This window comes from Hyaena hyaena, unplaced genomic scaffold (assembly GCF_003009895.1).
Source record: "Hyaena hyaena isolate Hyena2069 unplaced genomic scaffold, ASM300989v1 scaffold_353, whole genome shotgun sequence".
Classification (NCBI taxonomy): Eukaryota; Metazoa; Chordata; class Mammalia; order Carnivora; family Hyaenidae; genus Hyaena; species Hyaena hyaena.
Genome location: NW_024080987.1, coordinates 992,893 through 1,020,777, shown reverse-complemented (window position 1 = coordinate 1,020,777; position 27,885 = coordinate 992,893). Strand labels below are relative to the sequence as shown.

The following is a 27,885-nucleotide window of genomic DNA, read 5'->3' as shown; positions in this document are numbered from 1 at the left end:
TGGTTGACCATCGGATTCTTGGTTTCAGCTCAGGTCATGAACTTGCAGTTTGTGGGTTCAAGCCCCACAAATGCAGAGCCTGACTGGGATTCTTTTTGCCCCTCCACTGTTCATATGCTCTTGCTCTCTCTCAAAATAAGCTGTTATTTTATAAAGTATACAACTGTTTATGCCTTTTAATTGGACTGTTGGTCTTTTTGTTTTATTAGTTTAAAATGTATATATGTATATATACACACACATACATACATATTCAAGATACAAAATCTTTGTTAGATATATCTATTGCAAATGTCTTCAGTGTATACTTTGACCTTCTTAAAGCTGCCTTTTATATAAATAAGTTAATAATTTTAACAGAGCCCAAATTAACAATTGTTTCTTTTATTATTGCTTCTGTTCTGATGAAGAAAGATATGAAGGTATTCTCCTATGTTTTTTTCTAGCTTTAATGTTTTCCTTTCACCTTCAGGTCTATGTTTTTGGAATTTTTTGTTTGCTTTTTTTAGGGTAGCACGTATTTGTAGCTGAGTAGGTAGCTCTCTTAGCCCATTTCCTGCCTGTAAAATTTTTGGGATCCAATTTCTTTCATTTCATCTGGTCTGTGCCCTTTAGAGTCTAAGTTGAAACTATTTTAGTTAACATAAAATTCTCAAAAATCTTGTTATGTCAAGATGATCCATGTTATTAGACAAGAGGGTGCCCTCCAGGTTTATTCTGGATAGCCTCATCTTTATTCTTTGACTTCTGCTAAAATGGTTGATTGGATCCCTTAGTCATATGCCTAATCTCTCCAGCAAATTTTGCCCAGTGACACCCCAGGATTATCCCTAAAATAGAGTACATGGTTTTTGTTTGTTTATTTTTGACAACAGGATGAATATTTTCCAAATTACCAAGTTCTGCTTCCTTTTTGGTTAACAACTGCTTCCTCAACTTATCCATTTCTTCTAATATTTTATTATAAATAGCAAGGAAAAACTACACTATAAATTCCATACTTTGATAATTTTGTTAGCTAAATATCTAAGAGTTCAATGCATACAGGTTCTATTTTCTATTCAACCAAGTTTTCCACCACTTTATAACAAAGGTCACCTTTCTTCCAGTTTCTAATCTTTCTAAAATCTTACCAGAAGTACCTTTAATGCTTACATTTCTAGTACCATTCTGTTCATGACAATGTATGTATTCTCTAAGATGACAGCACCTTTGTCTTCCATCCTCTTTACTTTTTTCTGACCTCAAAACCTAGGCTCATTTCAAAATTCTTCCAGCCTCTACCCATTACATAATTCCAAAGTCACTTCAACAATTTTATGTACTTGTTAGTGGGGCATCCTATTCCCTGGTACAAAACTTTGTATTCGTTTCCTAGGGATGTCATAATAAATTGCTACAAATTGGGTGGCTCAAAACCACAAAAGTTTATTTTCTCATAGATTTGGAGGCCAAAGGTCCAAAACAGGTGTTGGCAGGGCTGAGTTCCCTTTGAAGGCTCTGTGGAAGAACTGTTCCTGGATTCATTCAGTTTCTGGTGGCTCCTGGTATTCCTTGGGTTATGGTAACATAATTCCAATCTTTGCTTCCATCTTCACATAGCCTTCTTCTCTTTGCCTCAAATCTCTCTTTATTTTATGAAAACACCAGTCATAAGCCTATCTTAAATCCAAAATTATGTTATCTCAAGATCTTTAACTTAATTACATCTATAATGACCCTATTTCCAAATAAGGTCACTGTATTAGTTTTCTAGGTCTGCAATAACAAAGTACCACAAGCAAGTGCTTGGAACAACAGACTTACTGTTCCCTATTTCTGGTGGCTAGAAGTCAGATCAAGGTGTCACTAAAATTGATTGATTTATTTTGAGGACTATAAGGAAGAATCTGTTCCATGCCTCTCCCTTAGCTTGATTTTTGCTGCCAATGTTTGGCAATCCTTGGTTAATTGAAGAATAACTCTGATTTCAGTCTTCATCTTCACATGATCACCCTGTGTACATGTATCCATTCTGAATTTTCCTTTTTAAAAAAAAAAATTATTTACTTTTGAGAGAGACAGAGTGAAAACAGGGGAGGAGCAGAGAGAGAGAGAGGAAGACACAGAATCTGAAGCAGGCTCTAGGCTCCTAGCTGTCAGCAAAGAGCCAAATGTGGGACTCGGAACTCATGAACTATGAGATCATGACCTAAACTAAAGTTGGATGCTTAACAGACCGAGCCATGCAGGTGCCCCTGAATTTTCCTTTTTTATAAAGACATCTGTTATATTAGATTAGGGCATGTCCCAATAACCTCATCTTAACTAATTACATCTACAATAACCCTATTTCCAAATAAGCTCAAATTCTGAAATAGTAGGGGTTAGCACTTCAACATATAAATTCTTATGGACACAAATCAATCCATAACATTCATAGATACCAGGGTTTAGGGCATGGACAGATTTTTTGTGGGGTGATAAACTAGGTTGTTTTTTTTTTTCTTTCAACACTTTGAATGTTTCATTCTACTGCCTTTTTGCTCATATGGTTTCTGATGAGAAGTCAGCTGTAATCCTTATACTTGTTTTTCTATACATAAGAGTTCTTTTGTTTTGTTTTGTTTTGTTTTCCTCTGCCTTTCTTCAAGATTTTCTGTCTTTGGTCTTCTGCAGGTTTTTTTAAAAAAAATTTTTTAAATTTATTTCTGAGAGAGAGAGAGAGAGCGCGCACGAGAGAGCAAGCGAGCGAGCAGGGGAGGGTTAGAGAGAGAGGAAGACAGAATCTGAAGCAGGCTCCAGGCTCTGAGCTGTCAGCACAGAGCCCGACACGGGGCTCGAATCCACAAACCATGAGATCGTGACCTGAGCTGAAGTCGAACACTTAACCTACTAAGCCACCCAGGCGCCCCTGGTCTTCTGCAGTTTGAATATGTCATGCCTAAGTGCTTTATTTTTTGTCATTTCTGTTGTTTTTTAGGTATTTATCCTGCTTGATGTTCTTTCTCCTGCTTCAGTTTTCTGGACACATGGTTTGGTGCTGGTCATTAACTTTAGAAAATCTTCATGTATTATTACTTCAAATATTTTTTTGCTCTTCTTTTTCTCTTCCTGGTATTCCAATTATACATCTGATGGACCTTCTGAAATTATCCCAAAATTCTTGGATGTGCTATTCTGTTTTTTCATTCACTTTTCTCTTTGCATTTCAGTTTGCGAAGCTCCAGTTTGACTTACCCAAGCTTGCTGGTTCTTTCCTCAGACATATCCAGTCTATAGATGAGGCCATGAAATGCATGCTTCATTTAGTTACAGTGTTTTTGATTTCTAGCATTTACTTTTGATTCTTAAAAGTTTACATGTCTCTGCTTACATTACCCATTTATTCTTACTTGTTTTCTAGTTAGATCCATTAAAGACTTTAACATATTAATCATAGTTATGAGAATTTCAATATCTTTCTCATATTTGAGCCTGGTTCTTTATTTTAATATTAAATTTTTTTAATGTTTATTTTTGAAAGAGAGAGAGAGAAACACGAAAGGGGGAGAGACATAGGGAGACAGAGAATGCGAAGCAAGCTCAAAGCTGTCGGCACAGAGCCTGATGCAGGACTTGAACTTACAAACTATGAGATCATGACCTGAGCCCCAGTCAGATGCTTAACCGACTGAGCCATCCTGGCACCCCTTTGAGCGTGGTTCTGATGGTTTCCTTGTCTTATTAGAGTGTGGTTTTCCTAGCATGCCTTGTCATTTTTTGTTGAAAGCTGGACATGATGTGTCAGGTAACAGGATTGGAGGTAAACAGGATTTTTTTTTTCTTTTGTTAGTAATCTCTACACCCAATGGAGGGCTTGAACTCACAATCTGGAGATCAAGAGCTGCATGCTCCTCCATCTGAGCCACCCAGGTACCCTGAGGTAAACAGAATTTTATTGTGAAGCATTTTGTTAATCCGGGTAAGAGTGAGCTGTGTTTAATGGCTAATATAGTTGTAGGTGCCACAGACCTCAAAATTCATCTAGTGTCTTTGTTTCGTCTCCCCTGTTGATTTTTTACTTCCTTAAGCACTCCTCCTCAGAGAAAGTCTATGCTTTGCAGCTGTACCCTACTGTTATAGTATCAGAATCTTGTTGGTATGGTGGTAAAGTGTGAGGAAAAAGAAGCATACAGGAGGTGCCTGGCTGGTTCAGCCAGTAGAGCCTGTACTTCTTGATCAGGGTCATGAGTTCATGCCCCTCGTTGGGCATGGAGCCTACTTTAACAAAAAAGAAAAGGAAAAGAAAAAGAAAAAAAGAACAAAAGGAAGCCTACCTACTACTGTAGCATAATCTACTATATTCTTACAATTAAATCTGCCCTTTAGTGGGTCCAGGACTTAAACAGTGTTTCTTATTTTCTACCCTCATTGCCTCTTAGGTGAGACAGAAAAGCTATAGGGGGGCAGCAGTGGGAAAATGCTTTTCTCCCAGGTAAAATAAGACTTTACTGGGGCACCTGGGTAGCTCAGTCGGTTAAGTGTCCAACTTCTGCTCAGGTCATGATCTCGCAGTTTGTAAGCTTGAGCCCCACATTAGGCTCTGTGCTAACAGCTCAGAGCCTGGATCCTGCTTCAGATTCTGTGTCTCCTCCTCTCTCTGCCCCTCCCATGTTCATGCTCTGTCTCTCAATAATAAATAAACATTAAAAAAAAAAACCTTACTAAAGTCTTTTCACTGGAAGAGGAACCTGTGTTACAGACAATGCTCTGGGCTCATTTCCTAAAAGTTATCTCTTCCCTTTCCATACCAAAGCCACTGAGGATTCTTCTTAGCTCTTCATTATGAGAACCTTGGGGGGTATGTGGAAGTAAAGCCCATGAAAGTGTGGGGGAACTTTTAAGACTGTAGTCCCTAGGAGTTTTTTAATCTCAAGATAGTCCACACTCAGCCTCAGATAATTCATCAAAATTACCATGTAACTGTTCCTAACAATTTTGTTAATGGTTGCTGTGGCTTCTGCTCCAAGTGAGCACATCTTGGCTGTAGGTCTCTGGAGCTGCTTTTCTCTCCATATTTCAGGGTGGCAGTTTGTCCTATAGCCTCAATTCTTTGATGGGTCCATGAAAAGGCACTGATTTTTAGTTTGTTCACCTTTTTCTTACTATAAGGTTAGGAGTGATGACTTATAAATTCCTTATATGTTGGAGATGAAACCAGAAGTCTTTCTAATGTCTTTACTAGCATGATTTCTTTCTCCGCAATTTACACATGTAGTTGTTGCAATGAGAGTGATGATCATCTAATTACTATATGCTATGTAGTTGCAGAGGACTCCTACCTCGCCATTGCCTTTATACAAGCTTTTTTGAGCCAGTACTCTGCTAGAGAGTTAAGTGCTATAAAATAATAATTTAAATATAAATAATAATTTAAATAATTATTTTCTCAATTCTGCCAAGGATGCTACATGGGTAAGTACCATTCTACATGCACAGGAGCTAATTTATTACATTAGATGGATGCCTTAGTCACTTTACCCCTTAATATTTCGATGTGCATTTCCTAAAATAAGGATATTTTCTTACATATGGCAAAACAGTTATCACATTTAGGAAATTCAACACTGATATAATACTTTTATATAGTCTATCACAGTACAACAGCACAGTTTCTCAATCCCCAAGAATTCCCCTTCCCTCCCACCCACCCCCCAAAATAATTCCAATCTGGATCAAATATTCCTTTAACTGTCATATATCTTTTTAAACTCTCTTTTAAGCTAAAATAGTTCCTAGGTCTTTCTTGACTTTCACAACATTGACTTTTTAAAAAGAATACAGGCTAGCTGGGGCACCTGGGTGGCTCAATCAGTTAAGCATCCAGCTCTTCACCTCAGCTCAGGTAATGATCTCATGGTTCGTAAGTTCAAGCCCTGCATCGGGATCCACACTGATAGTGTGGAGTCTGCTTGGGATTCTCTCTCTCCCTCTCTCTCTTACCCTCCCCACTTGTGCTCTCTTTCTCTCTCAAAATAAAAAAAAAATAAACTGAGAAACAGTTGTTAAAAAAAAGAGAATACAGTGTAGTTTTCACAGTTTCTTAATAACATGTTGCTGATTTTGGTTTTGTCTACTATTTCCTTATAATTATATTCAGCCTATACTTCCCTGGCCAAAGTACTCCATAGCAATACTATATCCTTCTCATAGGCTATGTTAGTTTTGAGCACCTATTGATGATTCTTGCCCAATCAGTGTTTACTATGATTACTATAATAATTTTCTAGTTGTGTTCACTCCTCATTTATTAATCTGCAATCTACTACATGGAAAAGTCCTCCCTTTCTCCTTTTTATCTATCTATCAAGCTAACAGCAGCATGGACTCATGGTTTCCTATTTTTTTCAATGGTTCATTAGTGTCCTTAGTTATTTTGATGCTCAAATAGCCCTAAATTTGGCCAGTAGCACAACCTTTTCAAACTATTTTCTGGGTTCTTTTGACATGTCCATCTTTTTTTTTTTTTTTTTTTTGGTAACACTTCCTTGCTTTCTGGTAACTTTGACATATTCCTGGCTCATCTTATACTCTACCTTGCCAACTCTGGAGATCAACCATTTCTCCAAAGATCCCTGTTTCCTTTCAGTAGGGAGTAGTATTAGAAAACAAGAATGAGAGTCATATGTACTCACTGCTGTCAGGGTAAGTATGGGTCTAAACCAGTCATATCCATATGTGGCTATTTAAATCAAAATTAATATAATAAAAAGTTCAGTCCCTCAGTTGCACTAGCCACATTTCATGTGCTAAATAGCTAAATGTATTTAGCTACTGCCATATTGGACAGCACAGGTATTCATGGAACATTTTCATCATTATAAGAAAATTCTATCAGTCATTATATACTGTACCAGATCCCTTCACAAAGTAAATTGAAGACACAAACACACATTCATTTGCATGCTTCATTATCTTTTAAATAACCTTCTATATCCATTATATTAATTCTTTCACATATTAAGCAATTATTTAGGGGCACCTGGATGGCTCAACAAGTTAAACGTCCGATTCTTAATTTCAGCTCCGGTCAGGATCTCATGGTCGTGAGATCAAGCCCTATGCGCTGACAGCACAGAGCCTGTTTGGGACTCTCTCTCCCCTTTTCCCTCTGCCCCTACCCTGCACCTGCTCGCCTGCCCTTCTTCTCTCAGGCACGCACTTGGTCTCTCTCTCGAAAAAAATTAAACCATTATATATTGAGTATATAGAATAGGGACAGTAACTATTCAAAGCTCTGTAGGATCAGAAATATATACTCTCTGTTCTCTAATAACTTACAATGTAATAAGACAGAAAAATAGATGATTATTTAAATATGGATTATTTTCCTACCATAAGGTGTTTGTTATATTAACATCCCAATGCAGGGATGTCAAGGAAGACTTCCGGAGAGAAAGGACATTTATTAAGTTTAGAAAGGCAAATAACTATTTTCCTGGCAATGTGGGGGATAAGTTAGGGGTGGGGATATTTTCTATTCTCCATCATTTTTCATCTCTGTTTCTATTAAAATTCGTTATCTCTCTTATAACTTTTCAAAATCCTGTTTATCTTTCAAAGCCCGTATTTTATGATGTATTTCTTAATACCTGTAACCAGATGAGCCCCTTCCCCAATCTCCAAATATAGTGTCTTTGCTGATTTCAAAAGCACAAAAGATTTGGTCTATTTTTGTCGTTATAGATCCAATGGGTAAGAACATGGGCTCTGGAATCAGACTTAACACTTACTAAGTGTGTGACCCTGGGTAAATTACTTAATCTCTCTGCACTTCAATTTTTGTATCTAAAGGGGGGATTAATAATACTGCACAGTTATATTTTGAGATAATAATAAATAATAAAATAATGTACTGAAAATGCTTAGCATTGTGAATAAAGAATATGGTCTACTAGTAACAATAATCTGACACATGTTTCTTCATTTGTTTGCTGTACAAAAGGCCCATGTTTACAATGTTAGGGTATATGAAGTATTCTAGTAACATCTAGCAAATCTAAATTACTCAAGCAAATTCCTTTCAGTCAGAATATTGTGGCATAGTTATATGTTCAGAATTTTAGACAATTCTACTTACAATTCTGAAATTATAAAGTCAATTTCAAAAACATTACTTATCTATTGTTTACATCTTTTAAAAAATCACTAAATATGATTTTGTATATAAAAACTTTAAATAAAAGTATTTTCCTATTTGATTATGTAGAATTTATTAAAATTCTGAAACAAACTTAAATTAAAAAAATACCTTCAGTTGGGAGACAATAATATCTAAACTACTTATATGGTAAAAATTAACCTATTAATAAAAACTAATTTGTCAGAATGCACATTTCTATTTAAATTGAAGCCTATAAAACCAAATTTAAAATTGGCTTCTAATGAAACAAGCCTCTTGATTTTTATACAAATATATTTAAAATGGTTAAATATACTTAATAGTTAATATAGTAATAATCAGAAACAATATTAAATGACACTACCATTTCTTTCCTTTGACTTAGTACTTAAAAATGTAATAGAAAAAAAGCAGGTCATATAACAAAAACTGGAGGTAACTTATCTTCTCTTTAACCACACTTTGTTCAGATATGCACAGAAAGATGTATACTTAACATTTTGCTAACAAGTGAAAAATATGTTTTAAAAATAAATGGCTTTCATGAAGTACATTTTAATTATAAAAAAGTGTAAGCATGGTACATAAAATTGCATTGCTTATATTCCAGAAAAAGGAAAAGGGATGCTCACAAGAATTAACAAATACCAAACCTAAAAAGGAGAGCAATGCCATTTCCTACATAATAACTGACAGCTATACAGATTTTCTTTACTAACCAAAGACAAATATGTAGTACACTTGTGTTTTCCTTATTACCCTTACCAGTAAAATTTTTAAATCACCATGATATGTAATTTTCCTTCAAACCAGTTTAAGCATAACAGTGCACTAAAAAAAATGGGGATGTGAGAAGTTTCAGAATACACTGCTATGTTAAAAATTACTAAATTCCACTTAGATATCATGAATACCTATGTGATTTATAAATTATATATTTAAAGCTTTCTAGATGTAATTATTCTAAATAACCATGGACAATCCATACCCTGTGGTATGTGAAATATACTGATGATAAAATCTTTGTTCATGTTTCCCCATAGGCAGCCTTACCTGCGGAGTCCAATAAAAAGTAGGGCTCAATCGGTAGAGTTTTCGTTTGTGGAAACTCTGAAGTGGCCTTGTTCGAGCTGCTGTACTCATGATAGTCAAGGATGGAGATTTCAATCTTGTCCTGTCTTTTCTCCTTTTCTTACTGTGCTTCTGGTTAAGTAACCAGCTACTGGAGGAAGAGAGCTCATCTAAATTCTCGGAAGCACTGAAATGCCATGAAATAATTGGGAAGTGGAGGGAATAAAACAAAACAAACAAACAAAAAAGACAAAGAAAACTAAATGTAAATTGCCTTGATCTATTATGAGAAGAGTATTAATCTTAGCCAATTTTGGGGTAACAATTGGCAAAAGAATTGATATTAATAGGGAATTACATATTCAAGTTGTGAAAATAATTTCTACTTCTATTTTCTTTTGCAAAACAAATATCCCATAGGCTAGAAATGCTCACATGAATTCATTGGTACAATGTAAATGTTCACTGTAAATCAATAATTCATGCATGTTGCACAGTGTTGTAACTATTTACATCATATGCTTTTTGCATGTAGGTAAAATTACATAAGATTACAGGTTTAAAAAGGGCTAAAATCCCATACTGCATTATTAATTACTCCGAAAAGAACACTAAATACCATTTCTGTGAATTTTGAAACAAATATTCAATCCTACTATGTTTTAGAACTTTTTAAAACTTATGATACAGAAGCCATAACTATTAAATGAAATCGATCACATAAACTATACATAAAAATAAGCCCATTAATGTCATCATTATCCTCCATATTAATTTTTAAACATATACTTAAATATTTTTTAAATTGGAATAGCAAGAGGAAGTTAATGCTCAGTGCCACACAAATTTCATTTATCCAGCATACTATATATAAAATAATTTTTTCAAGCGGTACAATATACCAATTTCAACCTTGTTTATATAGACAGAAGCTAGTCAATTTGGTATTTTTCTTTAAGATTTTATTTTTAAGTAATCTCTACACCCAATGTGGGGCTCGAACTCACGATTCTAAGATCAAGAGCCATGTGCTCTACTGAGTGAGCCAACCAGACATTCCAGTATTCTAATATCAACAAGTTAATCTGTTATGTGTCGTACTGCTAATCAATAGATAAGTTCTAAATATGCTACTTAGTTTAAGTAGAATTGGTGTTTAACAGTAAATATATTGTTTTTCTATAGCAGTACCATTAGTTTTCAATTATATTTATGGCTGCTATAAAACATTAATAGCTTGTACATAGAAAACAAGTAATTCAAAAGTGCTTTACATAGTGATAAATCAGATATAAAGGTATCTGAATGGGTTTTGTTGGTGACACCAAAGAGAATTAAACATGAAATTTGGGGACTACCATACATTCAACAAATACTTGAATATGTACTACTAGCCAGACCAGTTTAGGGAAAAGAGCTGATAATAGTTATCTATTTCGTTTTTAAAATTGTAACTTCAGTCTTCAGAGAGCCCTGGTCAAAAATGTCTTAAGTCCCAGTTTATAAGCATTCTAAGGATCCTCTGAGAAAGGTTTAAGATATAACCCTACTCTCAAATTAACAGGTCCAATCTCATATCCTGAAGTCATTTTCTGTAACAAGTGTATCAGTGCTCAGTAATAGTCTTCTCTTGAGAAACAGCCATGGAGTTGGGCTATCACATCAAGGGTGAGAAGAAGGTGTAGATAACAGGCAAAAGTGAATTAGGCACGGGGCGACACAGAAGTCAAGGTCAGGAAGAAGACAGGTTTCAGAAGGTGGTTGATTTAAGAAGTCATCAAGTCAGGATGCTAGGATCCAGGAAGGCAGGAGCAGATCCAGCACAAAAAAGAGGTTCTTCTGGCAAGTAAGAAACACCTTTAGGAAGATAGATACACTGGTTCCCTAAAAGAAACATTGTTTCCGTAATGTCTAGAGAAAATTAAGAGCTTTTATTCCAGGACCCTGAAGCAGTGTTAAGGCAGCCCTGTATTTACAATTCTTTAGTTGTTAATGAGTCCTTAGTTCCCCTACCCACAGGAGATTTAGCCCTAAAAGCCACAATCTCTTTATAGACTGACAGCACATGGCTTTTTCTTTTCTTTCTTTCTTTTTTTAATGTTTTATTTCTGAGAGAGAGAGAGCGCGCGCATGAGCAGGGGAGGGTCAGAGAGAGAGGGAGACACAGAATCTGAAACAGGCTCCAGGCTCTGAGCTAGCTCTCAGCACAGAGCCCGATGCAGGGCTTGGACCCACAAACCGTGAGATCATGACCTGAGCCCAAGCAGACGCTTAACCAACTGAGCCACCCAGGCGCCCCAGCACACAGCTTTTGAATTGACTGGAAGCTTACAGGTTGGGTTAAAGATAAAAAGAAAACATGCCATTTGTTCACTACATGTTGTATTTTCAAGTTTCTAAAGTGACACAATATTATCAGGAGGGGAAAAAAGTTTTGTTTTATTTTTGTGAATTACGGATGTTCCCAGCTACAGACAATTCTTCCTTAATGGCTTTCAACACTCTCTATTAAGCATCCTTCCAAAGTGTATTCAAAATTTATTCTTCTGAGGGTGGCTGGGTGGCTCAGTAAGTTGAACATCCAACTCTTGATTTCAACTCAAGTCATGATCCTAGGGTCCTCATATGGAGCCCTGCTTAAGATTTCCTCTCTCTCTCCTTCTCCCTCTCCCCCACTCACACGCTGTCTAAAATTAAAAAAAATATATTATTCTCAAATGGGGAAATGCGCTGAAATTCAAAGATATGAAATTTATTTCATAACTAATTAATGTGTAAAACACATTATTCTCACCAAAGTTAATTTGGTACCTAAAACCTTTTATAAATAATTAATGAGTTTATTATAAAGGGTTATTATAAATTATGGATAAATTCACTTATTTTCCAGTGTTTTACATTAAAGAGTCAATTAAGTTCAATGGAAAGCAGAACAAGAGAAATTTGAGTGAATTTGTAAGAGAACAACCTTGCTCTAGTAACTCTATAACCTAATGATTTTCATCAGGAGATAATAACTAGGAATTAAGCATTACATAAAATAGAATTAAAAACCAAGATATCATTAATAAAATAACATAAGACATCATCATCACATGACATTCTTAAAAAAAGAGAGAGAGAGAGAGAGAGAGCTATCACAATATTGGGAGGAGGAGGTGGAGGCAAAATCCTGGGAGGGGAAAAAAAACATTTCAATAAGAGAAGGCTTAATGTTCACAGTGAGTTGTGTGAACCCCGGAAACAAAGGGTGCAATGGGTCACCATCAAATACTGTCATATTATAATTATCAAGACAATATCAATAAGTATTAATATATAATCATCATTGAGCTTTTGAAATTGCAAACTTTTAAGTGGGACAGTAGCAGGTGAGGCAACAAATTATACTTCTTTAGATTTCCAATTGGAAGCTATTATTCAGAGAATAAAAATCCTGGGTGGCTCAGTCAGTTAAGTCTCTGACTACAGCTCAGGCCATGATCTCACAGTTGGTGAGTTCAAGCCCCACATCAGGCTCTCTGCTGTCAGCAAAGACCCCTCCTCAGATCCTTTGTCCCTCTCTCTCTCTCTCTCTGCCCTTCCCCCACTCCCATGTGCACTCATGCTATTTCTCTCTCAAAAATAAAAACATTTTTTAAAAAAATCCCTGAAAGGATAGATCCTTTGTTTTCTAGGCAAATAGCATAATTTGGCTTTAAAATGAATAATGAGAAGGGAGAGCAGTGAGGGTGGGTTTACAACTTTCTCCATTTCTACCGTCACTCCCCTAATCCAAGCTTTTGTCCAGAAATAAATACTCCAATAGTTTCTAACTGGTCTCCTTCATCTACACTTCCCTCCCCTTCGGTCCCTTCTATACCAATCTTGGAAAAACAAAACTTATCTTGCTACGCTCTTTCCAAAGACTAGGTCATATCCTCTTTTGAGCTCTGATAGCACCGTTCACTTGTCCACCAAAGCATTTTTCATGGTGATAATTTTGCATTCATTTGTATGGTTATCTGATTAATGACTGTCTTGCTTTCTAGACTGTAAGTAGTACAGGGACTGTATGTGTTTTGTTTACCCTTGTATCAGATGTTCCTGATATCGTACCTTGCATACAGCAGATGCTCAATAAATACTTACTGAATGGAGAAATACACATTTATCATTCCAGCTTTGTGCTTTTATACGGCGCATGGACAACACACACCTAAATAATCAGTTTAGTGAATGAGTACACATTGAACATTTCAACCTAAGAGCCAAAAGAAGTTCTAAACAGAAGGTTATAAGAGGGCTTTTAGAAAGATACGTATTTAGATGGCCTTGAGTTCTATTCTAAATTTCTCTTTGGTTTACAAAAGGTAGTTGTTTGTAGTAAAATATGATGTATCTCTCATAAATTTATAAGAAAAAACTGATGAGAACTATAAGATGTTCTGACTTGATTAATCAAGTCTAAAAAATCTAATTTAAAAAGTGCAAAATGACCGAAAACTTTAATAATTAGAAAATTGTGAATTCGCATTAACAATATTTAATTTCTCTAATAGTTATTTAATGACTTTCTGAAATCACTGGTTTTCTATCACAATTGTAGAAAACTTTGGCATTTAATATATTTATGGATAATAAGCATTCAATTTGCTCAGAGTATAAATGGAAAACTTAAAGTGAATTTTTATAGTGTATTCCTATACTTTGATTACTAGAAGTCACTACCAAAATCACAACCAAAATCACTACCAAAATCCTTTCCTGCAAATATTATGTACTTACATCATAATTAGATAAAATAATCTAAAGATATGGGTATATGGGGACATCGATTAGCTTTTTGGAGTTACCTTGGTGATAGTATTAATGGTAGCAACATCCTGCTGGTAGCTGAATTTATTATCTTGTTTTCCTTTGATAGTATTTGGAGAAATAAATGCATCATATACTCAAATAACTCAATGACATTAACCAATTTTAAAGAAATTACATAAAATAGGGCTTATATAAACTTACTAAATGGTCCACTAGGGGCATTACTTGTCCTCCAAATAGCAAAAGTAAGACACCTCTCTCAAATGACCAATGATTCAAGATCAAGATAACAGGTATTACCTGGTACAGAGAAAACTGTACCTTTACCAGGCCATTTCACCTACTCTAGGTATTAATTAGAAGAACTATACCCATTACTCAAAAATACAAGTCTCTTCAACTCTAGCAATAAGAAAATGGTTTGAAGTACAATGTAAAATGGCATTCACTATAATTATATACCTATTCTCAAAAAGTAAAGTATAACTTAATGCAGATATTAAAATGTAAAGGAAATATTTTAAGTAGAAAAAGCTTCAGATATAATGTTAGAAGTATAAAATGTTAAAATATCTAAAAGTGCTTCTAATAGATCCAACTATGAAAATAATGTATAAAACGATAAAAAAGAAATATACTCTAAGCAATATGATTTCCACTCTATTAATATTTTGTGAATTTTCTAAGTTTCCTAAAATGAGCTTATACTGTTTTTGTAAAAAAATATCTGAAAATCTGTCTTTTTTTTTGTACTAGGGACTTCTTTTTTTAAAGATTAAAAAAATTTTTTTAATGTGGATTTATTTTTGAGAGAGAGAGAGACAGAGAGCGAGCAGGAGAGAGGCAGAGAGAGGGAGACACAGAATCCAAAGCAGGCTCCAGGCTCTAAGCTGTCACCACAGAGCCCAATATGAGACTCGAATTTACAAGCCATGAGATCATGACCTGAGCCAAAATTGGAGGCTTAACCTACTGAGCTACCCAGGCATCCACCCCTTAAGATTTTATTTTTAAGTAATCTCTACACCCAGTGTGAGGCTTGAACTTAATAACCACGAGATCAAGAGCTACATGCTCTACCAACTGAGCCAGACAGGTGCCACTGTATTAGGGAATTCTAATAGACTTTAAAATGACTCCTTGAGAGTAAGAGACTTAGAGTATAATTACCAAATGTAATATGCATTTGTTGGATCCTGATTCACAAACTATATTTTATTAACTATAAAAAGATAATTTTGAGACAACTGGAGAAATCTGAATATGGATAGAAATTTCATGACAGCACCAAATTAAGGCTAATAATATAAAAATAATAAGCAGATAATAATACCATAGTGGGTATGTTAAAAAAAAAAAAGAGTTGATTAAAGAAATACAGAGAAGTATTTACAAGTTAAAATAGCAATACAATTTGATTTTTAAAAATTCACAGAAAACAATGTGTTAGGAAGGTAAATAGCTGAAATGAATCAGGAAAATCTTGGGAAGTTTTTTTAAGTAAACTCTGTCTCCTATGTGGGGCTTGAACTCACATCCTGAAGATCAAGAATCACATGCTCTAATGACTGAGCCAGCCAGGTACCCCCAAAATCTTGGAACTTATTAAACCTAGGAATATGAGATTTCATTTTACTATGCTTTGTATAATGTCAAATTTTTCCATGATAAAAGGTAGAGAGTAAAAGAGACAGACTATTGTAGTACCGTCTGCTATTTCTATCTCTGGCTCTTAACTTCAAGTGGTATGTTGTTTTGTTTTGTTAGTAATCTCTACACCCAATATGGGGCTCAAACTCACAACCTGAGATCAAGAATTCCACACCCTACTGACTGAGCCAGCCAGGTACCCCTCAAGTGGTGCTTTAGTTTTAAGGTTTTTCTTCTTCTTCTTCTTCTTTTTTTTTTTTTTAGTTTATTCTTGAGAGAGAGTAGGGGAGGGAGGGAGAGACAGAGAGAGAGCCTGAGCTTGAGTTTGTGAGTAAGGGAGGGGCACAGAGAGAGGGAGAGACAGAATCCCAAGCAAGCAAGCTCTGCTGCTAGTGCAGAACCCAACAGCGCCTCTCAAGTGGTACTTTTTGAAGCATTAAGGCAAAGAGACTAAGAGGCCAATGTCTCCATGTGTGAGAAGTGAGACATTTCTAGATAATCTATAGTTTGGGTAGGAGATATAGTTCAGATTTGTCAATATAATATTAGCTGTTTTTCTGACATGTAATTTGTTTTAACGTTTGAAATGGAGACTCTGTTTTACTAATTACTATTTTTCATTTTAATGGAAAATTTGGAAATAAAAAGTTGAAAATATTTTTCAAAATCTCATCAACTAATCACAAATACAGCTTTCATTAAAATTTTGGTTTATATCCTTTAAGTCTTTTTTCTATGAGAGAAATGTTCCTATACAATGGTTTTGGTATCCTGATTCTTCCGCTTAACATTCTAAAATAAGTATGTTACCATATGATTTTTTTTAACATACTTACATGATATTCCATCCACTGGTTATAACATAATTTACTTAAGCATTCCCTGTAACGTTGGGCTTTGGACTTAGAGGTGAAAAGGGGAATGAACAATTTTTACAAAAGAAAATAATTCCTACTGGCATTACTTAAAAAACACAGCTGGGGAATTTTATTTTCCTGGGATATCATATATTCCCTGTAACATTAGGTTTTAGACTTACAGGTAAAAAGGGGAAAGAAATGTTTTTACCAAAGAAAATAATTTCTACTGGCATTCTTTAAAAACATAGCTGGGAAATTTTATTTCCTTATTGATGTTATACACATTTAGCTAATACGATAATGTGTTGTTCATATGAATCCAAAAACATGTTGAAAATATCAGCCTAGAATATGCAGCTCAGAGGGTTTTCTTCTGAGAAGTAACTACTGAAGATACTATAAGAATAAAAGAATTACTTTCTATGTAATTAGTTTGCCAGTTTTACTGCAGTTTTTCAATTATGATACTCAATTAGAAAGAATGGTTGCATTTCATGAGATAATTACCATTAGTGGAAATGAATAGCATGGCAATGATTCATTGGAATTTAATTTCATATCATGTTCTGGGTCTCATTAAGGCAAAAAGCAACAATAACGATAATAAAAATCTAGACATTACTTCAAATAGAAATTTACTTTCTCAGAGATAATACCCCATGGGGTAAACAAGGATCCATTTACAGCATTTTATCTTCATTTTAGAGTATGAGAACTAAAAACTAATAACTATCTCTGATGATGATAAAATGTAATGCTTCATTTGTTTCAAGACTCAATCTTTTCAGTTGCTCAGTTCCTGGTGACTCATCTCATACCCTGCTGCCAAGATTAATAAAGCTAAAAAAAACAATTCTAACTTCTGGGAGACACTGCCATTAAATAAGAGGTGGGGGTTGGCAATAAATGAATAACAAGTGGGCAAACAGGTAGTCTGGAAAATAATTAACCAAGTGAATTTACTTTAGACATTGTGAGAGAACAGTTTAGTAGGATATTATAAAAATGACCTGAAATAGCTTTTAAAACTTGTATCAAACAATGAGCTAGTTCTATGTGATCCACTAAAAATTAATAAACAGAATAGGTGGCCAACATTTAAAAATTCAAAACTTGAGTTTCTTCTAACCTAATTATATACAAAAATTATGATATAATGTGATGTAAAGCTAGAGTAAGTATGCCTTATTAGAAGAAATGTAATACTTCATTTATGAGCTTACTTGGCACCCCAAGTATATAAAACATGGATGAAATCACAAAAGCTTTTTAAATAACCAAAAAACCTCACAGAAGTTCACTCCTGTTACTGTTAGGAGAGGCATTCTTTCTTACCAAGAAATGTCTCTTTTCAGTATTTCTACCATTTTGGTTATATGATTTTGTAGTCCAGAGTTAAGTTGGATGAGAGGAAACAGAACTACAGGCGATAGCCATGAGAGCAATAACTAAAACATCAATCTGACTACGGAGGTAAAAGACAAATAAGTACAAAATACTTCTTTATGAAATGTTGATTACCTGCAAGAAATCTTGAAAGACATTTAACAAACATCTGTTCCGCCTATTATGTGACTCTTACTGAGCTAGATTCTAGGAAAATAGTAGTTAATAAGTCAGACTAAAAAATTCCTGCTTTCACTGAGCTTATATTTTCTCATCCAAAAAGATAAATAGTAAAAACAAAAAACAAAGCAAAATAATGTCACACTTGTTATTTCATGTGATCCTCACAACAATCCAGGAAGCAGACTGTTCTCATCTGAACTGTGATTTACAAAGTTGCCCAAGATCACAATGCTACCAAATGGCAGAGTTGGGACTGAGCTCAGATTTGTCTGATTCCAAAGGTATATCCTTAACAACGAGTTTTCTCATAGCACTCGATCAGAGTTTAAAATTATGCATTTATTTGAGTGATTATTTGGTTGATGGCATTTTTCAACTGGAGTCTATACCATGAGGACAGAGACCACATGTATTTTTACTCAATGTGTATCCCTAATACCCAATTCAATGACTAGCACAATGAGGTCACTCAGTAGGTATTCTGTTAACTATTAAATGAATTCTTTTACATAGTCCCTGAGAATGTGGTCATAGTCCTGAGCCTGAGTTATCAAAGAAAAACTAAATTAACTTCAGTATCATCCAAGAAAGGTAATATGCAATAAATTTTAAACAATTCTTGGTTTATTTCAGTTTCTAGCACTTAAGTAGAGCCCTCATTCCTCCTACTGTCCTGAGTACCTCTTTCATAATAACTTCTAGATTATGCTTTTAAGATATGTTGAATAATTTGTCTGTACTCACTACATCTCTTGATATATAAGCTAACATAAAATGATTACATTCAAAGCAAACCACAAAAGTCATGTGACAAAAACACACATTTTAGGCTGTGTTGAAATCTTTGTTTTTATTGTTCATTTATTTCAAAAAATAGAATTCCATAAAAATAAACATTTAATTGAAAAATATTAGTACTGGAAACTACTTTATGAATAGTTGTGTCCCAGTAAATTTAAAGATAAAGAAATGAGATATAAAGAGATTAGCTGACTTGCTCAAGGTCACAAAATATCTAAAACAAAAAGAATATATAAAAATGTATACTCTAGACTCTTATAACCACAGGTTACCCCCAAAACAACTAAATTATAAAAAGTACTATTAAGTGGTTAAAAATGAATACAAGTTAAAACTTTTTTATGTGGAGGGGAGAGATTAAATGTCCCAAGATGGTCTTTTGAGAAGGTATGTTTTATGTAAGTTGAGAATAAAACTCAACTCTGTGTTTACCCTGAATTTTCAAGTTCTTGGTTTAATTACAGGGTACCATACCCACCAGGCCAACCAAAGGTAGGACAGGAACTTCTATCTTCCCAAGAGGCATGATGGAGAAACAGATGGTATATCTGATTTCCAGTATCTATATGATGAATGTTCAGTGACAGGTGGCCCTACATATGCCTTAAAATCCTTGTAATAACTCAGGCCACTTTGAAGTACTTTTTTTAAAAAAGAAAGGATACTTCTAAATCAATGACTAGTATAATGCCAGGAAATAAAAGACATAAAAGACTACTTATAAATTTAATATACAGTTTTAACATACATAATATGTCTTTACATAAAAATACCAATGGTTAACATTTGGCTGTTTCTCATGTGCCAGGCATTGATATAAGACTTCTGTATGTACTATCTTATTTACTTCTCATACAATCATGTACTATCTCCCAATATTTAATTTGTTTACTGCAAGACATACACTTAATTCTCAGTGATCTGTTTTGTGGTATACTACATTTTAATAGACTAACATGTACCTTTTAAGATAACATGACTGTAAAAATTGGGTAGGAGTGGAAACTGAATAATGGCTAACTGTTGGTTAAGATTTTATAAAATTTTTGGAGTAGAGAGATTATAAATATTTAGGCACCATTATGACTTTTAAGAAGTATAAACATATATTATTTACCATAGTAAATTACCAAATTTCCTATCACTTTTAAGTGTACCTTTTGCCTATATCTGTATTTTGCAACTTCCTATTATTATCCTGCTATTATTAGGTCTGACATTTGTATTAATTTACACATTTCAGTTGAGTATTTACCTCAAAATTCACAAGTGTCCATAAGAGAACTTCTCAGATCAGAAGGACAATTAAAAATACACTACAGCTACATGTCCTTTTTTTAAAAGCCATTCTTCATCTGCTTTCCACAAGTATGTACGAATGCTTTCATTTAAAAGAATGGACATCCTGGATAAAGATAGATTTGATAGCTAAAGGACAAGGATTATAAAAGCAATTAACTGGATCATTCTTGGAGTAAGTGCCTGACTTTGGCTCATGATTTCATGGTTCATGGGTCCAAGCCCAGCATCAGGCTCTATGCTGACAAATCAGAGCTTGAAGCCTGCTTCAGATTCTGTGTCCCTCTCTCTCTCTGCTCCTTCCTCATTCATGCTCTCTCAAAAATAATAAACATTAAAAAATCTTTTAATTGGTTTTTTAAACCTATTATGGCTGTGTTTTCTATTTATCCTTTTTAAAGTATATCCTTTGCATCCCATTTTTCTGAACGTTTTGATTGTGAAATATGTTACCTATAGATAAATACATAAAATGTTTATCTTATGTTTAACTTATTAATATGAAGCAATGCCTCACCTAATCCTCCACTGTCCATAATGACCACTCAGGCCAAGAAATGGAACATTACTGGCACCTATGAAGCCTTCTCCCCCACCACGTGGACTTCCTCTTCATATTCAGCATAGAAAGATAAAAAGTTAAATCAGAATCAGTACTTCTACCAGTTCTCTCAATAATTCAAGGACTTGAGAACAACTTCAAACCATTTACCTTCCTCCTGACCTGCATGCTATTGTTGTCATGGCCTTTTTCTGGCCCACAAGACATGTTTTACTATTGTTTGTTTAAATATACCCATATAACCCTTTACCATTTCATTTGTTCTTCATTGCCTCTTACAGCTCCAGTTACTCCTCTAGGATCATCACTTTCCACTGCGTGATGCACACCCTTTATGGTTCTCACTATAATTAGAATTTATTAGTGACATACTCTTCAGTTTTGACTTGTCTGAGAACATTTGTGTTTTACACTCAGACTTTAAAGATGTTTTCTCTGGGTATAGAATTTCTAGGCAGTTATTTTTCTTTCAACTCACTGAAGATCCCATTCCACTGCACTGTGGTTCTTGTTACCCTTGAGAAGTCAGCTGTTAGTCAAACTGTGCTTCAGTCAAGGTGATGTCTTCCTCCATTCCCCCTTCCCCTCCACTTTTGCTTTTAAATGTTCCACTTGTCTTTGTTTTTCCCCCATTTTCTCTGTTTCTATGGACAGATTTCTTTTTATTTGTCCTGCTCAAGAATCTGTGTTTGGCTTTCTAATCTGGTATTATTCATCAGATCAGGTAATTTTTCAACCAAATATTGCTTCTGCTCCATTCTCCATCTCATCTTCAGGTCTCCAATTAGGTCTGACATTAGACTTGCTCAATATGTTTCACTTGTTTAAATGACTCTTCTTTATTTCCTATAGTTTTATTTCTTTTCCTACAATCTGGAATTTTTCTTCTAATCTATCTTCTGTTATATGTTCTCTCTTCAATTGTGTCAATGTTGCCAACCTTACTTATTATTTTAAATTTTTTTAAATACTTATTTATTTTTGAGAGAGAGAGAGAGACAGACAGACAGAGAGAGAGTAGGGGAGGGGCAGACAGAGGGAGGCATAGAATCCAAAGCAGAATCCAGGCTCTGAGTTGCCCGCACAAAGCCCAATGCAGCTTGAACCCACAAACCATGAGATGAAGACCTGAGCCAAAGTTGGACTCCTACCTGTCTGAGCCACCCAGGTGCCCCAACACTTACTTAGCTTTTAATTTTAGTATTTTTCAGAAGTTTTATTTGGACCTCTTTCAAACTGCTAGGTAACTTTTATTGTTTCTTCCCTGCAGATATTTTCAAGCCTATCTTTTATTTCTAAAATCAGAAGTAGCACTATTTTCTAAAAATAATCAGGGTTTGATAATTCTGGTATCTGAGAACTGTGTATCTGTTTTTGCTGTTATTTTCTTTCTTCCTCCTATTGATCTCATACACATTTGATTATATTTAACTATGTGCTGATCACTGCTTTGAAAAATTATTCCTAAGGACTTCCTGGGGCTAAGAAAGAGGAGTCTGCCAGAGAGAATCTACACTTGCCTCTGCCAACTACTTTGTAGTATGACCCATTCCAAAACCATTTTAAAGTAGGGATTTCTTGGTTGACTCATTAATGGAAATTTGAACTGAAAATCAATTTGCAAGTCCCTACGATGGTCAGGCTATCTTACAGATAGAGAAGTTTTGTTTTGTTTCTGTTTTGTTCAGGACTAAGGCAACTCTTCCCCATGGTGTCCTATGTGGGGAAGAGGAAAGTTTTCCTCCATTTACTTTGAGGCTGTAACCCATGGAGGAGGATTTCATTTCATCTCCCTCCCAGAGGCAAGGCTTTGATTTATCTTCTTCTCACAAGCTATTAAAACTTCACTTGATTTTTGACTTGGCTTTGATTTCTCTTTATTCTCTCACAAAGCTATCAAAACTCAATTTTGTCAGGATTTGTCCTCAGACAAAAGTAGATGCTGAGCTATGCTTACGTTTCTGGTTTCTTTCTTTTTCTTAGCTTTTGGTTCAGAAAGATCATTAACATTCACTAATTTCTAATTTTCAAAACAAACAATAAAATACTCAATCCCAACAAATTCCACTTCTGCATATATGTCCAAAAAATTAAAAACAAGGAGTCAAACAAAAAGAAAGGAAAAGAAAAAGGAAGGACTCAAACACATATTTGTATACTCATGTTCATAGCAGCATTATTCACAATAACCAAAAGGTGGAAGCAACCCATATGTTCACCCAGGGATCAATAAAGCAAAAGAAAGTATTCTAAACATAAAATAGAATATTATTCAACCTTAAAAAGGAAATGCTGACACATGCTACAATCTGGATGAAACTTGGTGACCCTATGCTAAGTGAAATAACCCAGTCACAAAAGGACAAATACTGTAGGACTATGTGAGACACCTGCAGTAGTCAAATTCACAGAGAAACAAAGTAGAATGGTGGTTGCCAAGGAATGGAAAGAAGGAAGAATGAGGAGTTACTGTTTAATGGGTATGGAGATTCAGTTTAGAAAGATGAAAAAAAGTTCTGGAGATGGATGATGGTGACTATTGCACAACACTGTGAATGCACTTAACTGCCATTAAACATAAAAATGGTTACAATCGTAAGTTCTATTTTATGTATGTTTAATCAGGATTTTAAAAACTCTTGTTCAAATGATTAATTTTCTTATCTTTGTATTTACTTAAATACATAAAATGACTAGTATTTATATGGTTAATAGGGACATTTTCAGAAAATGCTTTCTAGTTGAGTCAAATCTGAAAAACATTAAATTCCTTATTTTTGAAAACCTTTGATTTTTAAAGTTTTTTTTTTTTTTTTACATTTACATGTGAAGAAAAAAAAACAATGCTGAAAAATGGCAAAGATACAAGAACTAAATTTAGGCCTCATTTGACATTTATTTACTCCCAGGATCAAAAGGCTTATAAATAGATACATTTCACCTTCCTTCCATACAGATATCTTTAAACCAAAGCTTTTCCATGTATTACTGTAATATAAAAATGTGTCTCCAATTAATTTTCAAAATCTATCATAATATTCTCAAATATGAGTACTAAAATATCTGTTAAACTTACAGATTTTCACTATTATGCATTTGCTTATTTTATAAAAAGTTAAATTACAGAATGCTTTTAAATTTTTAACTAGTTTTACAAATATCAATTATGTATCTTTTGCAATATAGTTAAAGGGTTAAAAAAAAAAACACCACAACAACTTAGAAACCACAAAACATCATTCTCCAGTCTGTTCATGTTACAAAAAAAAGAAAAAGAAGCAGAAAGGGAAATGGAGAGAAGAGAAAATATTTGACTGGTCAATGTCTATCCAAAGCTTTAACTAACTCCCAACAGCTCCCTTTCCCACTCTTAACTTGGCTAGTCACTTTTTAAACAACTGTGGTTACATCCATTTTAATCTCTGTCATGACACTCTCCAGGAACAGGTGTATTTCCACCTGTTATAAAGTCCCCTCCATAACTTTATGATATGTATTTCTACAGTTACCATTTCTAGCTCTTGTCCTTCATTTTAATAAGGTACTTACATTTCTTCCAATTAAAAACAAAAATACCTTTCTTGACCTTATACATCCATTTTATTTTAGCCTTTACAGTCAGCAATTTTGAAAGTGTAATCTTGACTCCATTGTACTTCATCTCCAATTCTCTTACTAGCCCTCTGTTATGTGTCTCCATCATGCCACTACACTACACTACCTTAGCAAGGTCTCAATTTATAACTGACAAAGTCAAGAGACATTTTACACTACCTCCCTTTGGCATGTTGAAACAACAACCACAAATCCTCAAAATTTTCTACTTTTCTTTCAGAGTTATTACTCTCTTATCTGCAATATATTCCAATTTCTGTGTCCCTGGTTAAATAGACTTGTATATTATGGTATATATTTATCATGAACAGGATTTTTACAAAAATTTTAATGAAAGCAGAAGTATCCCCCAAATCTCGTTTCACACACCAGTTTGCTGGTTATGTGGGAACAAAGCATTTAAAAATAGTTAATAAACTTAAATATAAATTATACATTTTAAACAAAAACTCTAATATTCTAAATTTGCTCACCTTCTCTTTAAATGAAAGGAGGCTATATTACATTTTCTAGCAAATGTTAGAAAATCTTTTCTTCATGAGAAATAGATTTTGACAACAAATGTGAGAATGCTTTTTGAAAGGAACTCATAGAGAAAACATTTTGAAAAAAATGTTGATTATTGCCAAAAATAAATGATTTAGTAAAATTAATAAAATTCATTAAAACACTTACATATCAGCATACTTCAAAAAGTTGGAGAACAAACTTTAATCTGGTCTTAAATCTATCAAACAAAGAATTTAAGTAGGTTTTGAACCTGTTATAAACTTTTTTTCCCCTTTCATAGTTTCCCCCCCAACCCTGTCCTAAACTTTCAAAAATAAACTTTCCAATTAATTTATAGGAATAAATACCTGAGATCAGGAAGATGGCAATTACTAGCAGATTTCTACAAGAACCTCTGAACTATTAGGAGACAGTATTGAAAAAGTACCATGATTTAGTAAATAAAGCCAATGTTACACCTCTTTCATTTGGAACCACGTATCTTTAATGAGCTAGCTATCTTTTCAACTATAACAGCTATTAAAATAAAATATTCAAACAACTTCACCCAATTCCTTTATTACTACATATTTTAAATAACTATGTTTCACCTATGAGACTACAAGTTAGCTAAAAGTAGAGACTTCATCTTCTTTATCTTTGTAACCTAGAACTTTGACTATGTGACATACAGCAAATAGTTATGAAATATGCTATGTGAACGAATAATCAAAAATATGGGCAAGTACATCAAAATAAAAATATGTACACACATGCATATTTATGTAATAATGTAATAACTAGTTAGGTAAACAAATGTTACCTAAAATGGGTGTGGCCACAAATCAATGTTTGCACATCAATTTAATGATGTTTAATGGCTCAACTTGTAATTATGACTTTGTGTTTTTATAATTATGACTTCCTTAATTAGCATATGTTCTCATAAATGAAGATATCAGAGTTGTCCTACACAATATGTGAGAATATTTGCTTTCAAAGTGAATCATCAATGATAATAAAGAATATATAAAATCAACAAAAAATAAAGCAAAACCAATAGAAGAACTTTTTTCTGTAACACAATGAATAAAAGATCCCACACAAATGAAGTAGTGAAAGTATCAAAAATTAGACTTTCAAAATAACAAATGAGAAATAAACCCAAATAACATTATATTTAAGACTCAGTTAATATCCACTAATCTCATTAAGAATGTGATGGCTACTTTGCATTATTTTTACTGTGGTACAAATTTTCCTTTCATGCTATATTAAAACAAATTTCAACAATATCTCATGTAATTATTAATACAAATATTTCTCAATACTAAATTACACTCAGTCCTCTATGGTAGTTAAAGGGACCCACATTACAATTTTATTTGAAAAAAATTAGATGTACACACAAAATAATATTCTATTAGCATCTTTAATTCTAATTGAATCTTTAAAAGATAAAAATAAGGGAAATAAAAGAGAACAAAAGCTGTTCCCAAAAAAGAATTATGATCCCTCATGTATATGTAAGTGTGTATCTGCTGATATATCATAGTAAATTGTTAATAATTATAGGAATTTTTATATTAATTACATTCAGAAAAATTTTTTTCCTTATAAAATCTGAGATACAGAATAATTAAATGAAACTTAAACTGAATTTTGTGGATGACATCTATCCATCTTCTGTGCCCAAAATGTATCTAGGGTCTTTTTTCTAATGCATTGGAAGGGCCATATGGAACCACAGAATTGTAAATGTACAAAATGGAAGGTGTGTTAAATAAAGAGTATTTCTTTAACAAATGGTATCACTGTTTTTCTTTTTCAGAAACATTAAATATCCTGGGAAACTTTCTCCCTCATTCTCAGGTTTACAATAATCTTACTTATATAAGTTTGATGTTATCTAAAAATGTATCCACGTTCTATTGATTGTACTCTAATACTGCTTAAATAAGAAGAAAAAAGCAGCTATACTACTTCAAAGATCAAAAAATAAAATAAAATCAGCAAAGCCAAATTTAGAAGTCAAGCTTTCTCGCTGATACATACCTCCTGGAAATGCCATTCGCTAGACATTTATGGCTACAGGATTTGGAGGATAGGGGTGATGAAGTTGGGGATAAGTTGAGAGGGGCAATCAGACTGTTGATGATCTCCGTCAACTGTGCACTCTGCAAGAAAACAAGTAACCGTTTACTACTGCTAAGCAAGACATGCGAGTTAAGTCTCATACCTTTAGAACCTACTAAATGCTTGAATTTTCATGAAACAAGTAAATGCTCATATTTCAGTAAATATTTTAATTTACAGATGATTTCTACCACTACTAATTTTTCCATTTATTATAAGTAAGTCTCCATTTTAAAGTACTCCTTTACTATATCTGTTTTTGTTACAGATCATTTATCTACTTATCCTATCCCCTTAAAACATTTGAATTTAGCTAATTGCATCTACATAATATTTCCTTTGAGGCAGCCAAATTAATAATAACAAAATCATAGCTATAATTTATTAAATGCCTACTATATGCCAGGTACTATACAAAGGACTAAACATAGATTATTTCTAATCTTTACAATTAACCTGCAAAGTAATTAGTATTAGAACTGCTGACATTCCTATTATTACAATCAATTACAGCTGAGGAAATTGAATCTTTGAGCAAGGATTAGAAAGTTGGTAAGAAATGGAACTAGGATACAAATTCAGGCTTGAATCCAATTCCACACTGTTTCTCAATATTTTTCCTAATTAAAAAATATCAGGGTTTTTTTTAGGTACTCCGAACTTTCACTGACTCTTATACCACACTTAAATATACATAATGTATTTTTAATATGTAATAAATATTAAATTATTCTAAAACCATAACCTAAAACAATTACAATAAACACAGGCCACATCACAGGCTATCATCATTTCTATAAAAGAATGACAGGGTCGTCTGGGTGGCTCAGTCGGTTAAGTGTCCAACTTCAGCTCAGGTCATGATCTCACAGTTCGTGGGTTCAAGCCCC

General features: G+C 33.8%; 1 protein-coding gene across 2 annotated transcripts in view; it reads right to left on the bottom strand.

Annotated features, from left to right (window-relative positions):
* Positions 1-27,885, bottom strand: part of KANSL1L (KAT8 regulatory NSL complex subunit 1 like) — a 137,906-nt gene that overhangs the window by 55,325 nt on the left and 54,696 nt on the right. For both annotated transcript variants that reach the window (XM_039249978.1, XM_039249979.1), the window contains exons 5-6: positions 26,915-27,036; positions 9,197-9,401 (exon numbers count right to left, since the gene is read on the bottom strand). In XM_039249978.1, the coding sequence (XP_039105909.1) occupies positions 9,197-9,401; positions 26,915-27,036 (327 nt within the window). The remainder of the gene's footprint in view (positions 1-9,196; positions 9,402-26,914; positions 27,037-27,885) is intronic.